The sequence below is a fragment of the Mesoplodon mirus genome (assembly GCF_964341445.2).
Source record: "Mesoplodon mirus genome assembly, chromosome: 3".
Classification (NCBI taxonomy): domain Eukaryota; kingdom Metazoa; phylum Chordata; class Mammalia; order Artiodactyla; family Ziphiidae; genus Mesoplodon; species Mesoplodon mirus.
Window position 1 is genome coordinate 17,790,282 of NC_138978.1, and position 16,744 is coordinate 17,807,025.

The 16,744-nt window shown below is 43.6% G+C and overlaps 1 protein-coding gene across 5 annotated transcripts in view; it reads right to left on the reverse strand.

Moving 5' to 3' along the window:
• UBR4 (ubiquitin protein ligase E3 component n-recognin 4) overlaps positions 1–15,782 on the reverse strand; it is a 129,802-nt gene extending 114,020 nt beyond the window's left edge. For all 5 annotated transcript variants that reach the window (XM_082612626.1, XM_082612624.1, XM_082612627.1 and 2 more), the window contains exons 1-11: positions 15,551–15,782; positions 8,526–8,623; positions 7,185–7,288; positions 6,274–6,403; positions 6,021–6,160; positions 5,192–5,294; positions 4,933–5,074; positions 4,649–4,773; positions 1,774–1,898; positions 1,102–1,161; positions 811–1,001 (exon numbers count right to left, since the gene is read on the reverse strand). In XM_082612626.1, the coding sequence (XP_082468752.1) occupies positions 811–1,001; positions 1,102–1,161; positions 1,774–1,898; positions 4,649–4,773; positions 4,933–5,074; positions 5,192–5,294; positions 6,021–6,160; positions 6,274–6,403; positions 7,185–7,288; positions 8,526–8,623; positions 15,551–15,726 (1,394 nt within the window). In that variant the 5' untranslated portion in view covers positions 15,727–15,782. The remainder of the gene's footprint in view (positions 1–810; positions 1,002–1,101; positions 1,162–1,773; positions 1,899–4,648; positions 4,774–4,932; positions 5,075–5,191; positions 5,295–6,020; positions 6,161–6,273; positions 6,404–7,184; positions 7,289–8,525; positions 8,624–15,550) is intronic.
• Between the last annotated feature and the right edge of the window lie 962 nt (positions 15,783–16,744).

The window sequence follows — 16,744 nt, forward strand, 5'->3', positions numbered from 1 at the left end:
TTTGCATGGCTCATCCGTCACTTCACTTCTACACCCTGTTCTCAGAGCCCTTTCCTGACCGTGCTAACTAAAATACTAGCCCCTGACACTCCCTAACTCCTTGTTCTGGCTTATTTTTCTTCACAACACTCATATATGATAATCTATTATGAACTTACTAGTATGTCTGTTCACTGTTGCTCCAGTTAGAAAATAAACTCTATAAAGGCAAGGAGATTGCTTTGATTAGTGCTCTATCCTCAATGGCTGGATAGAGCCTAGTGGTACATGGCAGGGACTGAAAAAAATAAAATAAAATCCAGAAATGCCTAGGCTTAGAAAATAAAACCTTGAACAACACAGAAGTCACATCTCTAACTTCTTTCCTGGCAAGCAAGGGTTTCTGTCCAGACTTCATCAAAACAGTAGTAAATGTTTCAGGAAGCAAGCCAGGAGGACCTGACAGAATCCTCACTTTACAGGTTAAACACATAAGTGAGTAACCAACTCCAAGTCAAACAAGCCCATTTTACAAAATAGAAGCATTTTTTTTCTGATTTGAACCTCACATAAGTCCTAAAATATGTATTACACAGATGTTTTCTCCCTTATAGAGAAGGAAACAAGATCGGAGAGAATGAGTGATTTACCCAAAATCATACAGCTATGATGTAGAGATAGTAAACTATGATCATCCTCTTCGTAGTTACATTAAACTGGATGGAGGCAAATTTTTCTATTGCTGAGGAGATGAGAGGAGTTACACTAGCTCCCCATCAATATAAAATTGCAGGAAAACAAAACCTGAGCGGCAGTCAAGGGGACACATACCCTTTTCCAGGCCCCAGCTTTGGAGAGCCCACTCCCTCCTTTGTACGAGAAAGGATGTCTCTGACCCGGAGAGCAGCCAGCGGATCTTTCTCTTTCCCCTTATCAGCCAAGGCAGTAGGACTGAGGTTCAATATGAGGAAAAGGCTGTTTAACAAACACCAGGCACCCAGCAATTGGAAGTTCTGATAGTGCTATTGAAAAAGGCACAAAAAATATATATAAACACAGAGCTTACAGGCTATGTACCTTACAGACAAGATATAAGACAGGAATATAGCAGAGACTTCTTACCTCACCACCAGCCCGGCGGGAATTACTGATTGCTTGTCCAATCATTTCGTAGATTTCGAGCTGTCCAATATCAAACATACACAAAAATCTGAGCAAGGTGACACAGTTCATTACAAATGCTAAATCCTACCCAAAGCAATTTAGCTTGAAGACATCAATATCCTCAAGCCACTTCCAATGATAGAATTCCATCACACTTTCCTTGACCTTCCTAAGATGTTGACTCTGTCTTTTCATTCAGCTCACGTGTCACCTTCTCAGAGGCGTCCCCTCCACCCAATCTAAAGCAACACACCCAGCACCACATCAGATCACCTTCTATCACATTTGTTCATCCAATCCACTTATCACTACCTGAAACTGTCTTGTGTCTATCGTATGCCTCCACTGAAAGTACACTGACACAGTACAGTAAGCCCTTATATATATTTGCTGATTGAATGACTCATCTTTCACAAAGTCCATTGCCACCACAAAGTTGCAGTGTTTGCTGCAGAGCCAACCAATCTGCCAAATAAACAAGCTAAAGGCCCACCTCTTAGACCTACTACCCAAGGGGAAGGGGTATGGAGAGCACTCCACGTCCTTCCCTCTAAAAAGAAAGAAAGTGGAGCTGGCCGTATTCCCTCATTTGAATAATCAAGGTTCCATGTCCCCAGAGGCGTAGCTTACACATTTTTGGACAATTGTAGCTGCGTCACTCTCATAGTCATCTTCTTTGGAGCTCGTGGACCCTGTCCGCACTTGCTGGGCACTACCCACATGAAGGATGGCCATGCAAGTTGCCACACTCACACCTGAAAAAGAAGAGATACACACATTCCAAGAAACTGAAACACAAAAACACAACCCACCTACAAGCAATTCCATGATTTGATTACTGAAAGTAAATTCCGTAAGGGCAAGACTAAACACAGTGTTACCATACAATCCAACAATCGCACTCCTAGGTATTTACCCAAATGAGCTGAAAACGTCCATCCACACAAAAACCTGTACACAAATATTTATTGTAGCTTTAGTCATAACTGCCAACAAATGCAAGCAATCAAGATGTCCTTTGATAGGTGAATCAATGAACAAGCTGTAGTATATCGATACAAGGAATATTATTCATCAATAAAGAGATGAACTACCAAGCCACAAAAAGACATAGAGGACCCTTAAATGCATGCAGCTGGCCCTCCACATCCCCAGTTCCGCATCTGGAGATGCAGCTAGTGGAATCGGTGGATGCCGAATCTGCAGATGCTGAGGCTGACTGTACTACACCATTTTATACAAGGGACTTCGAGCACCCGTGGATTTTCGTATCCACGGGGGGTCCTGAAACCCCCCGCCCCCTGCAAGCAAAAGAAGCCAGTCTGAAAAGGCTACATACTATATAGTTGATTCTAACTATGACATTCTGGAAAAGATACCTATGGAGACAGTAAAAGATCAGTGGATTCTAGGGACTGGCGCTAAGGGTAGGGGAGAAGGACCACTAGGTGGAACACAGGGAATCTGGAGGGCAGTGAAAACATTATGTATGACACAATGATGGTTACATGACGTTATGCATTTGTCAAAACCCGCAGAACTGTACAACACAAAAAAGGAACCCTAAAGTAATAAACTATGGACTTCAGTTAATAATAATGTATCAATATTAGTTCATCAATTACAGCAAACGTATCCTATTAATGTAGTTGTTAATAATAAGGGAAACTGTATATAACGGAGAGAGAGTATATGGGAACTCTGTACAATCTGCTCAATTTTCCTGCAAACCTAAAACCGCTTTAAAAATGAAATTATTAATTTTAAAATATTTTTAAAATTTTTATGATGGAAAAAAAACAATCCCACATTTAGTATTTCTCAAAGACATCAAGGCCAAATCCCTTTCTTTAAGTCAAATCCCAAGTGACCAAATTTCAATAACAAACCAAATCTGGGCTCTTTAAACAACTAAGAATTTTTATGCGGCATCTAGTTCCCCGACCAGGGATTGAACAGGCGCCCTCAGCAGTGAGAGTGCAAAGTCCTAACCACTGGACCGCCAGGGAAGTCCCTTAACAACTAAGAATTTTTAAGGACTCTTTGATCCTTATCAACTAAGTACACTGAGATCCATGTGATATTCAAGAAATTCCCTGAAAATTGAAATTAATAAACCGCAAATTTAAAAATGCAAAAATCAAAGATAGAGAACTAGGAATAAACACTGGAAGCGGGCTTGGAGAGAGTGCCTGCTCACACGCTGCCTTAGCTTTCCATTCCCACTGCTGCTGCTCTCGCTCAGACTCTTCTTCACCCGTCTTGCCCGAATGACCACAAATTCTTCCTAGCAGATCTTCCAGCCTGGTACTACTGCTTCAATGTGCTCCTAAAGTATAGCTCAGATCATAGCACACTTCAACATCTTTAATGGTCTCTACTGTCTACAGGATATGGTCCAAATGACTTAGACTGCATTTCTAAGCCCTCTGTGATTGGGTTGTACTTTCTTTCCAGCTGTCCAACACCCACTAATCTCACACACACACACACACACACACACACACGCGCGCGCGCGTTCCCCCAAATTCCAGGATACTCTTGGTCCTGCTTTTGCCTCTGCCTAGGGATAGCCAAACTGAAATCCTACCTGCCCTGCAAGATACATCAACAGAACTCCTTTGTGAATACTGCCTTCCCCAATTGAAAGTGCGTTTATCTTTATATTCCTGTTTACACACAGATGTTTATAATAAAGCCATTCAAAGAATGTAGGGAGATGATTAACCTCAGCAATTTCTTGGTGCTCCCAAGGTCAGGTTTCCAAGACTGTTCACATCCTCACTCACAGAACCCAGTAAATGTCGGAAATTGTTATGTCTCCCAAGACATACCAGGACTATGGTATTTAAAACCAAGGATCAGTGATTTGTGTTAAAAAGCCACTGTAACAATAACTTAAAAGAGAGTAAACACCAGCTGTCAGGCCCCACTTCCAAGGCAGCATAATCAACAGGAAGGGAGGGGATTTTGCGGCAGCATGAAGAATAACAGTCGTTGCATTTATCAATATAAACAGATACCACCTGTTCTATGAATCCTTCCTCAAATCTGCCCCCACAGCAAGACTCAATTCTCCCTTCTCTGTGTGCCCATAATATTCTATACTTCTCTTATCGCCTTTATCATCTCCTGTTTTATATTACACTCTGTGGTCCTATCTATCCTCCATTGCTCGAGTATAGGCTCCTTGAGGGCAGGGATTACATACTGCTCATCTCAATATCCCAAAAGCACTTGGAATTTTGCTTTCAAACAGCAGACACTTACCATGTGCACACACTATGAAATCAAATATCCACATAACACAATGGCAGCAGTTGAACAATAAGCGAATTTACAAGATTCCTACTGAGACCTCATTTCATCTAGATGAGATATTAGATGATCCTTGGGGGAAGGGCCTAAGTAAAGGGGGAAAGAGTACTCAGAAGGATCTCATGGTTTCCAGAAAGTGTAACTGTCCCTGGTTGAGAAAATGAGATCAGATATAACAACTTCTCACCTGCATACAAACAACTTAGGCTGAGGACTGTCACATCTTGCAGACGAGAAGGATTGAGAGGTTCCAACACAGGTAGAGAAAGGGTATCCAATGCCATGGTTACATCAATCACCAGTGAATGAAAACTGGAATATAAGAGAAGATTAACAAAAGTGTCTCTTTGAGTCACTTGCTTCTATAATCTGATAGTTAAAGAAAGTCGGCGTGCCATAAAAACTAACCAGTTTCTCTCTTTTTGAGAGCAGCATTAAAATGCAAAGCATATGCACCCTGGGGCACCTTACCCATTACGAACAGCAGTGGCATCTGCTACTGTTGCAGGCATGATGAAGAAGGAATTGGCCAACACTGCATCTTGAAACCGATTGATGTAGCGTAGGAAATAGGGCAGGTTTAAACACACACGCAGTAGCTTCTCTGAGCCGCCTGAATTAACGAAAAAGCTCAACCTTACAAACGGGCCTCTGCTGCTTGATTTTCTTCCACTTAAGGAATTTCTGAAAGCAGAGAAACCACCTTTCTGATGACAACTAAGAGTCTTACCAAGCTCCTGAAGACTAGCCACATTCTGAGCTATGAACACGTTCTTGGTTTTGATAGCAGAGGCTTGATCTGTGGATGACTGCTCATCATTTTCTCCTTCCGCCTGGAGAGAAACAAAGGATGTGAAAGGCCCATCAAGATACTATCATCTGTGCTTCCCTGGTGGCGCAGTGGTTGAGAGTCCGCCTGCCGACGCAGGGGACACGGGTTCGTGCCCCGGTCCAGGAGGATCCCACATGCCGCTGAGCAGCTGGGCCCGTGAGCCATGGCTGCTGAGCCTGCGCGTCCGGAGCCTGTGCTCCGCGGTGGGAGAGGCCACAACAGTGAGAGGCCCGCGTACTACAAAAAAAAAAAAAAAGATACTATCATCTGTTGATTGCTGTCCTCAAGTTCAGAATAGAACCAACCATCCAAAGTAAACAGCTGCTCCACAGATACTCTTCAGACCCCCCAGTGAATGAGGGGGAAATTCCTCTCTAACGTTGGGGAAAATACAAGTCATTTTTCCAAGAGGAGGGGGAAAATATATAGCTTTAAAATATATGTATTCTGTAACTAGTATAGAGTGATGCCTTTTACAGAAAGGAGTACATGCTCTTTGTCTACTTGCATTGAGAAATGTTGGAAGAATGGTCCTCAAAACAGTAATAACTGTGAACAGAAGGAATTGGGGTGTTACTTATTTTTGGTTTGTCTTCTTCAGCTTTGTACCAAAGGCAGGTACATCATTTTATATCACAAATGTAAAATACATTTGTTAGCTATTTTTCCTAGTATTATCATCTTAACAAACCCCACAGGATGAGGCCATTTGGCTGAAGTAACTCACCGGAGTCTGTGGACCTACGGGTGATGACGCTACAGTTCTAGGGTTAAAAACTGACGTCAGCTGGTTCAAGAAATTCATCTGGACCTCCTTCTGCTTCAGCTCTGGGCTTACTGGTGCAGCCAGCTCTTTCTGGTCTTCCACTACAAAATATAAAAGCAAGAGAGGGATGAGGGGAGTGCCACTAGAAGGCAAAAGAGGAAATACGTGGCCAGAGGACTGGCCAAGAAACCAGGTCTGGTGAAGGAACACTCACCATCTGACAGTGTCTTCACTGTTTGTGGCAGCTTGGCCGATTTCATCATTGCTGTAAATGTGATAATTTCAGTTCTGTCTAATCGGCTACAGCCAGTGCACAGGCCCTTGATGAGGAGAATCAAGTGTTTCTGGAAAAAAAAAAAAAAATTTCAAATATGCCTTTTCGAGGAGTCTATTGTTTAGGGACTTCTAGCTGGCAAAGGGCCAAGTTTAGGTTCATACCCAGAACTGCAAATGAGGAAAAACAGGAAAGCAGAGATCACAACCTGACGGTCCTCAGACCTTCTCTGCCTGCAGGTTGGTCGCACTGTTCTCGGTGTTGTAGTTGTTTTCATTTGCAGTTGTGGCCAACTTTTTAAGACACGGAAGATTGAACATACAAAGCCAGATTCCCTGTCTCTCTCAATAATGTACAAGACAGAGCAACCCCGCTGCCATTCCTGTAGGGCGACAGTCAGCTGGAGCCGAACAGTGATTGGCCCCCTCACAGCTGGGTCACGCACCCTTCTCAACCAGCATACGTGACTCACGTTATGTCACTTGCCTGGCCCCCATAGGCATATCTTCGCAATCCTTGAAAAAGCCTCTGCAGCCCTCCATACCAGGGGTTGGTAAACCACAGCCCCAGTTCAGCCCACTGCCTATTTTTGTAAATAAAGTTGACTGGACCACAGCTATGCGCATCCACTTACGTATTGTCTGCGGCTGCTTTCACACTACAAAGGCAGAGTTTAAAAGGCAGAGATCAGCTGCAACAGGGACTGGATGGTCGGCAAATTATCTACTGTGTGGCCTATTACAGAAAAAGTTTACCAAGCCCTGCTCTATGCCATCCCTTCTCCATCATTCCACTTGTCAGTCACAAGCCTACCACAAAATAAGGGTCAGAAATGGGCCCATCACTCTTACCTGGGACACAGCGCAAGCCTCATCTGGATTCTCCAGACGCAGGAGAGAAAACTCAATCAGGACTTTACAGGCTGCTGCCACAGACTGGAGTTGGTTCCGGGGAACTGAGAAAGGAATAAACTTGACTTAACTTCAGACTGCTATAACTCACTTCAGCCTCACAGTCAATAAACCAAATAAGTATTGAGCTCCATATGTCCAACATTCCCAATACCATTCTACGAGAATAATTATTCAGAACCAACAACTCTACAGGCAAACAAAGGCATTTTGGCACTGATAAGCATCAACTGCTTCTAGATCGATTTATCTTACATTTACTAGAAATTAAGATAATTATAATAGGAAATACATCACAGTAAGTACCAAGCACTTCAAATATATTAACCCACTTAATCCCTAAACCAATTCTATGGGGTAGATAATATTGTTACCCCCCTTCCCTTCTTTTTTTTTTTTTAACAGATAAGGAAATTAAACCATAGACAGGTTAAATGACTTGACCAAAGTCACGCAGCTGGAGTTAAATCCAGGAAGTCTGGCTCTAAAGTTCATGCTCTTACCCAGTAGACTACACTACCTCTCCTTTCCCTTTTTGCAACGGGCTTCCTACTCAAAGTTTCTCCAATCTAAAAGTGACTCTTACAGTGGTAGCCAATGCCTATAATAAACAGCACTAGACACCGAAAGGTTATTCAGCAACCCTGTAACTTCCTTTCACTTTGCTTGCTTAGCAAACTATTTAAGTAAAATAATTCAAATTCTTCAGAACTATATGAGTTAGGATTGGAAAAAAAAAAGTGAAAATGCAAAATTTCAGAAATAGTGGAAAGTAAGGGCTTAGTCACATTTGGGGGTAGAAAAGTTTAAAAGATGGGGAACTGAAGTTGAAATCCAGTCACATACCAGAGAACACAAAAGCAGAATCTAATTTCTCACCAAAACCAAATAAGGAATAGGGCCTTGGTTAGTGGCTGCTAACCCCAGGTCAGTATCCACCTAACCCCCCAATCCCACCCACCCTGCCCCCCAAAATTAGCACACTAATAACTACATGTGTAAAATCAATACAATGCTTTTGATTAAAAAGGCAAGGAAGGTTAACTTAATGGTTGTGAAATAGATGTCCAAACCAAACAGTTTTTAAATCCCTTTTGGTTGGCCTCGGTAAAGGAACTTCCAGAGCCTTATCATACTGACAGTTGTCTCCACTCCTGAGTGAACAGGTTACAACTAAAATACAGACTTCACTAACAACTTGTTCAGACACCGTAACAAGAGGACACACAATTTCCCTATTCATGAGCCCTTAAAAGGGAATGACAGGAATAGAATACTTACTGAGGCTACAAACTGTTGTGATATAGTGTGTGGAAAGTGCAACAAAAGATGAGTAGAAGGGCTCGTACTGCTTCTCGTGGTGCAGGATTTCTGATTCACTGCAAAGAAAATCATTCAGCCAACATTTACTTAGTGCTTACTATATGCCAGATATCCTACCCCTTTACAGGCATTACCTGACTTAATCCTTGTAGCAATCCTACTTGGTAGGCACTGTTATCATCCTTATATCCAAGTTGAAAAAGTGAAGCTTAGAGAGTTAAAACTAAGTACCTTGTTCAAGGTATCAGGCTTAGTAAGTGGCAAAGGCTAATAAACAGGAAACACTTTCAAACTCACTTAGAATTAAAGAAATACAAGTAAAAACACAACAGGATACCATCTTGTCCTGTATTACTGACTGGCAAAGACAAAACTAATAATGCCATGAGCTGGCCAAAGGAGGGGTAAAGCAGGGCACTCAAAATACTGTTAGTGGGAACACAGACTATAGTAACACATTCTGAAGACCAAACAAGTCCAGTCCATAATGCAGTAACTTAAAAAGAATCAACAACTCAAGGGAAGAAATCATCTGATGGGTGATAAAATCCAAAATTCTTTAGGTACCAAAGTCCTCCATCCCCCTCCCCACACCCACAGGATACAGCTAGATCACAACAAAGTGATTATTAACCACATCCCTTATCTTTACCTGAGAAAATGGCCTCTTCAGTGAAAATCTGGAGCCCAACTACGTCTAAAAGCTGGATACATTTATGTCATTCTCTTTATCAAATCAGATGCTAATTGCAACCCACGGAACAAGAAGGCAAAGAAAACACTAAAATGTCTTATTAAATGGAAAGAGGAGAGCAATGTGGCTAAATAGTTTCCTCAGTAAGTTAATTCTCCAACAAGAACTATCAGCCTAGGAAGGGAAACGTGAACAGAGTCAGGACTCCACCCACTCGCCAAATCAACACAGGAGCCAAAAAGACAAGCTCAACATTTGGAAGGTGCCATCGTGAGCGATGAATCACCTCAAACAACACTTAAGAGTCTGGCACTGCAAACACTTTGCTATTTGGAGATTTATCAAGGCTAAACGGGTGTTTATCAAAGATCAGTTCCTTATCTTGGAATATCTCCTTCACCAAGAAAAAATATTTATGGAGCACCTATGATGTGCAAGAACCTCCCTGCCCATCAAGGATCATTTCTCCCTAGTTGTCAGATGGACAAAAAGAAGGAAACAAAAACCTTAGAACATCAAGCAACACTCAAAGCTTCAGGGGCCATCACACAGGTGAGAGTCATATCACATTCAGCAGAGAACTCAACCCCCTGCTTCCACCTCCAACGAATAGCTGTTCCTTCACTCCCATCCTCACACTTATGCATTCATTGTTCTAAGGTCTCCCCACCCTGTAATTTGATCCATTTTACTAAGTATTTAGCTTCTCTGCTTTATTTCAAAGTTTCAGAGCTGCTTACCCCCATGTTTTTCAACTGAACAGGTTTACCAAAACTAAGAGAAAAACTGCCTATCCAAAGAACAAACTTATTCTGCTGCTTTCATTCCCATTCAGATAATAAAATATATCCACAATATAGGAGTAAACACACTTAATTGCCTGGTTCAATGCTGCCCTATTATGATTTAACAAACCCTACTTCCTGCCCTAGAAATACACAACTGCCTTATTCCAATCAAAAACAAAGAACGCACTTTGGGGAAAGATGGACATTGGCAATAGAAAAAATGGAGCAGTCTTGAGGCTGAACTTACAATTTGCTTAGGACAAGTAAGGACTAAACCTAGGGAAATTAGTGTTAAAAAGACTTAAAGGTGGGGCACTTCCCTGGCGGTCCAGTGGTTAAGACTCCACCCTTCCAATGCAGGGGGCGAGGGTGAGATCCCTGGTCGGGGAACTGGGATCCCGCATGCCGCACGTTGCGGCCAAAAAAAGAAAAAGAAAAGAAAAAGAAAATATATCGGAGTGCCTTCTTTAAAAAAAAAAAAAGAGACTTGAAGGGGAGAGTAGGCAGGTGGACATGTGGCCCAAAGGATAATGTTGTTATCTCTTGATTCTAAAGAAACAAGTGTGTTTGAGTACCCTGATGAAGACGTGCCGCCTCGATTCCTTACCCCACCCTCATTTCCCAAGAACCTGACAGACACCAAGTCACCAAAGGAGGCAAAGAAATGGAAGAAAGCGCAAGACATTAGGTAGGAAGGGGAAGAATGCAGAAATTGAAGGCAAATATGACAGGAAGAAAAATAAGGAGATTTCAAGGTAAAAATATCTCTCCTCTAGGCAGTCAAGCTATTTTCCTCAAACGTCTGCTTCGCCTAACAAACTCTGCAACAAAAGTATCACAGAGCCTCAAACGCTGCTGAAAAGACAAGGAATCTGAAGTGGTTTTATTCCATACAAAATAAATGCAATGCAGAGCATAAAGGGAAACAGCAGCTAAGCAGAAGTCCAATTTGGTCAGAGAAGTCCAATTTGACATGTAAGTAAAAAAGAACTGGCCAGGGTCTGGAAATATCTGGGTTTTTCTAGGAAGAGGTGAAAAATCTGATGGGGCAAAATAAAAGACTAAGGATTCACCTTCCTTCTCCCTCTTAGATTACTACTTATATCTTTGTTGTAAACTGTGGAAACTCCACAAAGCCCTTTCCCCTCATCAGAATCATAAACTCCCAAGTACAGAATCTATTATGCTTGTTTCAAGATACTTAGAATCATGAAACAAGCATAACGAATACATTAATGAGATATTCATTTTAAAAATATGTTTAATGACCATCTGCTGTGTGTCACAGAGTCCTTAATACATGTTAACCAAAGAACTGAAAGTTTTCACATACACCCCTCACACTCTCCACAAACCTGCAGGGAATGTAATACTGAGACATGGAAACATTACCTAACCTCACAACTAACTATATACACCGATCGTCCGGTGGCTGGCTTTCTTTCTGTAGGTCAATCACGGACTCGGCTGATGATGGCACTACTGCACCCCTTTCTCCCTTAAGAGATTTTTAGAAAATGACTGTGCGTTATCTAATAGGGATGTTGTAACAGCTTCTGCCTTCCCGAGTAGGTCTTCTCAGCCTAAATTTTATCAAATAGCTGAGAGGCAGGGACTCGAGGAGGTTTATCACTAAGAAAGGCACGACAGCCTAGGAAGGACTGGGTCAGGGGGAAAGGGCTTTTTTTCTGTTTTTTTTTTTAATCTACAAAGACTCAGTCAAATTATTCAATGAGAACCATTCTCACCAACTTATCCTGCACAGAGTTAAGAAAGGAATTCTGGGGACTTCCCTGGTGGTCCAGTGGGTAAGACTCCGCGCTCCCAATGCAGGGGGCCCGGGTTAGATCCCTGGTTGGGGAACTAGATCCTGCATGTGGCAGCTAAAAAGATCCGGTGTGCCGTGCCACAACTAAGACCCGGCGCAACCAAATAAATAAATAAATATTTTTTTTTAAAAAAAGGAATTCTGTATTGGGTAGTATATAAGGCTACATTCAGCAATTACACTTTAAGCCCACATATGGCATGTGCTCCATTAAGCTAGTTCTAGCTTCATTTCTGGTCTAGAAAAGTAATGGTGTTTAAAAGATTTTCAATCTTTATTACTAAAAGACATGCTATCAACAAGCAGCAGAAATGAAGATGAAGTCCCCTTAAAGTAAACTCAGATATCTTTCTCCTTTAAAAATCTAATGACAGGGGCTTCCCTGGTGGCGCAGTGGTTGAGTCCGCCTGCCGATGCAGGGGACATGGGTTCGAGCCCCGGTCCGGGAAGATCCCACGTGCCGCGGAGCGGCTGGGCCCGTGAGCCATGGCTGCTGAGCTTGTGCGTCTGGAGCCTGTGCTCCGCAACAGGAGAGGCCACAACAGTGAGACGCCCGCGTACAGCAAAAAAAAAAAAAAAAAAAAAAAAATCTAATGACACTTTTGAGAGTATGCTTCCCAATTTATCCATGCTAATCTCTCCTTTGTTTCAGTTTGGTTACAAAGTCAAACTTAACAAACATGGTCCAGGGAACTCCCCCTGGCAGTCCAGTGGTTAGTACTCTGCCAAGAGCCCGGGTTCAATCCCTGGTTGGGGAACTAAGATCCTGCAAGCCTCGCGGTGCGGCCAAAAAAAAAAAAACAGGGTCTGGATCTAGGAATTATTTCTTCTACCTTTTCTTCAAACTCAAAGGTCAATTCCAACTATAAAAGTATGAAAAAATAGAAGCAGAAAGTAGTATGAAAGAATACAGACAGAAAGTAGAATGGCGGAGGAGTCTCTCAGGGCATGTGTCATCGTCCCCAAAGGTCAAAAAGGGAGGAATTCAATGGATGAGCAGGCCACCGGATAGGAAGTAAGAGCTGACATGATGCAGCCAGGACATCAAAAAAAAAAAGTTAAAAAAGAAAAAAGGGAAGCAGAGAGTAGCAGACTGCAACTGAAAAATAGAAGGTCCCTGGAGGGAAGGAAGAAAAACATGGAAGGCATGCAACCACAGAAAGAAACACGGGACTGTCTGGGAGCGGCAACCACAGAGGTAAAGTAGCACCCTAGGCACCTAAACCTTTGATTACCTGCAAAGCGAAGCACGCCACAGCATCTGTACAGTGCTGGCTCTGACCTGGTTCTATACTCAGTAGCCATAACTTGATGTTCAAGAAATAATTCCACAATTCTGACACCTTTTTTTTTTTTTTTTTGGAAAAGCAAATAAAACTTTTGAGAAACAGAATAGTGATAGCAGGGTATTAATTTTTGTGCTCTAAACCAGTGGTTGGCCTGCAGGTCAAATCCAGCCAGTCACCTACCTCTGTACAGCCCATATTTAGGAATGGTTTTTACATGTGTTTTTATGGCTGGAAAAAAAAATCAGAAGAACATTTTGTGACACGTAAGTATCATATGAAATTCACATTTGTGCCCATAAATAAGATTCTGGAACACAGCCACACCCATTTATTTATGTAATGTGTATGGCTGCTTTCGCCATACAATGGCGGAGATGACTAGTGTACACGCCGTATGGCCTGCAAGTTAAATTTACTCTGATCCTTTACAGAAAAAATGTGCTGACCTCTGCTCTACACCAAACTGAACACTTGATATGTTTAGTTGTTCTAACTGTAAAGAACTTGTAAGCCAGATATTTCTTCTGGAAATTACAGAACCATGTAACAGCAAACCAATAAACAGTCCCATTTGCAAGAGTCTGAAAATATTTTACTGAGAGAGGGAGGGAGGGAAGGAGGGAGGGAGAGAGAGAGAAAACTGTTTCGGTGGGAAAATGACCTCTCAGAAATAAGCACAACCTTCAGATCATATTGCTCTCAGAGAGCCTGAAGAGGACACATAACAGGCTTTCCAAAGTTGACCGAGCCACAAAAACCAGAACAGACACTTCAAGGATATTGCCTTCCAATAAAAATATGTGTTACTAAACAGCCATCAGTTTGGATTTCTTTTCCAAACCATGAAAAGAGGTCTTATTAGTGTCTATAAACGCAGGCAACCCTTGATTATCTTAGCTATACAGAGTGCAAGAGGGGCCACTATCACTTATTTGGCAAAATTCAATCGTACCTTGACATATTTGGTTTTGGTTCCTTCTACAGGTTGGAGGGAGTTGCTTAACTATTACAGTTTAAAAGGCGTGGGCCCATAATACTGGATGTATGGGCCAGGGTGTCAACAAATGACTTTATTACCTACTCAGCTCATGTCCATAAAAACATAAAAGCAAATGTTCTAAAAAGTGGAACACTGACCATTCTAAGTAACACGACAAGTGTAATTCGGGAAAAATATCACTAATCCAAATGTTTAAAACAGTTATAAAGAGACTACATAATTTGAGAGCAGTATCTTTGATATTTGTTTACATCTTCCGAACCTTCTTGGCTTAATAACGAGATAGGAAAATCCATCTGTAAAGTTAACTGTGAACTTACCAAACCAAACCATTATTTTATTCTATTTTTTTAAACCTCATCCAAAGTATCACAAACCTAACAATAAACACTATAATAGACAATGTGTCAAACCATGGGTCTCCCTTGAGTAATAAACTGCAATTTCTACCCTTCTGGATAACATGTAGGAATACTCTTGTGGTCATGAAGCTAAAATGACCCAGTTAGCAATTGCAGAAAGTTGCTGAAGTCAGGTTTGGCTAGAAAAATGAAAGTGAGACTAGCTTTAAAGGCAGGTCTACCATTAAACTAATGAAAGACTGCTCTGAGGAAGGTAAGACAGGAAAAGGCAGGCACTGTGATATCACTGGCCTTGTATGTACACAACTCTCACAATCTAAGAATCTCAGAAAGAAAAATTCATGTAACAGCAAACCAATAAACAGTCCCGTTGGTAAGAGTCTAAAGATATTTCATTGAGAGAGAGGGCGAGTATACGGTTTCAGTGGGAAAATGACCTCTCAGAATAACACTGAAATGTTTTTAATCAAAGACCATTACGGTAGCAATATACCATAAGTGCAACCTGAAAAGAAAGTCATCAATGATAACTAGTGGCTTCAGTGACAGAAACAGCACGTGCCCCCAAGTAATTACAGCACCAGGGAGACCGTTATTAAATTATGGGGTAGCTCTCCAATTTAAACCCCGGGCTCCGCTACGGCCCAGGCTAGGGGGATGAGCGCGGACGAGAAATGCAAACTCATCAGCGCTTTGACCTTAACACAGGGGGCAGCCCTGGGAACATTCCCCTACGAGGTCGATGCATCTCAAAATTACTCCGAAACCAGCCTGGCCACGCCCTCCCGAGAGGGCGTCCTCAAAAGTTTTGCTCGTGAGGGAAATTGAGGCACAGGATTTACCCGGGTTGGCGGAACAACACGAGACAATCCTTCCTCTCCCAGGGCCAGGGAGCCCCGAAGCCGGGGCCAGGGCCGCGGTCCCAGAGCCTCAGGAGGTAGCCGGGCAGCGGGTCCAGATCCTCTGGCACGACTTCCCCTCCCCCTCCCGGCTCCCGCCCCACCGGGGACGCCGCCCGGTACCTCTCGATGACTGAGGCCACCAGCTGCGGCAACTCCTTCATCTCGAAGGCGGAATAGGATGCGGATAGCAAGGGCCGCACGGCCACCTCCCAGCCCGGGGTCGTGTCTGCCTCCGTTGCCGGGGCCCCGGGCGCCGGCGCCGCAGCCGCCGCCTCTTCGCCGCCGCTCGTCGCCATCTTCCGTCGTACTACTGCGGCTCCCTTCAGGGGCTTGCCACCGGCCCAGCGCCACCTCCCGGGAGGGGGCGGAAGTGACGCAATCTGCGCGTCAGACTGCGCGACGCAGTCGCCAACCAAAATACGCGACGCGCGAGGACAGCCTCCCTCTGCTCTCGCAGGGGGAGCATGACGCGGCGTGGGGACGGGGACGAGGAGATGCGCCTGCGCAGGACGTAGTCCTTCGGGTGAGGGCGGGAGCGTTAAGCTCCGCGCCAGCGGGCTGGAAGTTGTTCCCGAAAATGGGAGGTCTGTGGCTTTCGGGCACTCCGGAGAGGTGAGTTTGGGACTTGGTTTCAGTTGACTAGACCAAGGCAGCGAAGTAGACCTGCATCGGCGAATATAATGGCCCCGGCTCAAGAAAGCTAAGGACGAGAAGAGGCCATCGAAGCCTAATCACGCTCACCTGCTTCACTTCCCTGATGACCCCCCACCCACTCCCAACAGTTACAGTATAGCGCTTCAGTTTGCAAAACTCTTTCTCCTTCACACACCACCTCTCGCTATTAGTGTAATGACCAGTCCTTTCTTTGCGCTGTAATCCCTTTTATGTTGTTGGGGGGGTTTTTTTGCGGTACGCGGGCCTCTCACTGTCGTGGCCTCTCCCGTTGCGGAGCAGAGACTCCGGATGCGCAGGCTCAACGGCCATGGCTCACGGGCCCATCTGCTCCGCGGCAGGTGGGATCTTCCCGGACCGGGGCACGAACCCGTGTCCCCTGCATCGACAGGCGGACTGTCAACCACTGCGCCACCAGGGAAGCCCCCCTTTTATGTTTTGATTACCATGATTAGTAATGTTACCAGCTCGTGTTTGCATCGCTCTTTGCTATTTGCCAGGTAACGCGAGCATTCCCCCCTTTTTCTACTAGCAAAGAAAGAATGTAAACTTTTCCTCCGGTAATTTTCTTGTTTCTGGTTGTGGGCTTTTCTTTTCCGCCTAGAGAAGTTCCTTTAGCATTCTTTGTAAAGCTGGTTTGAT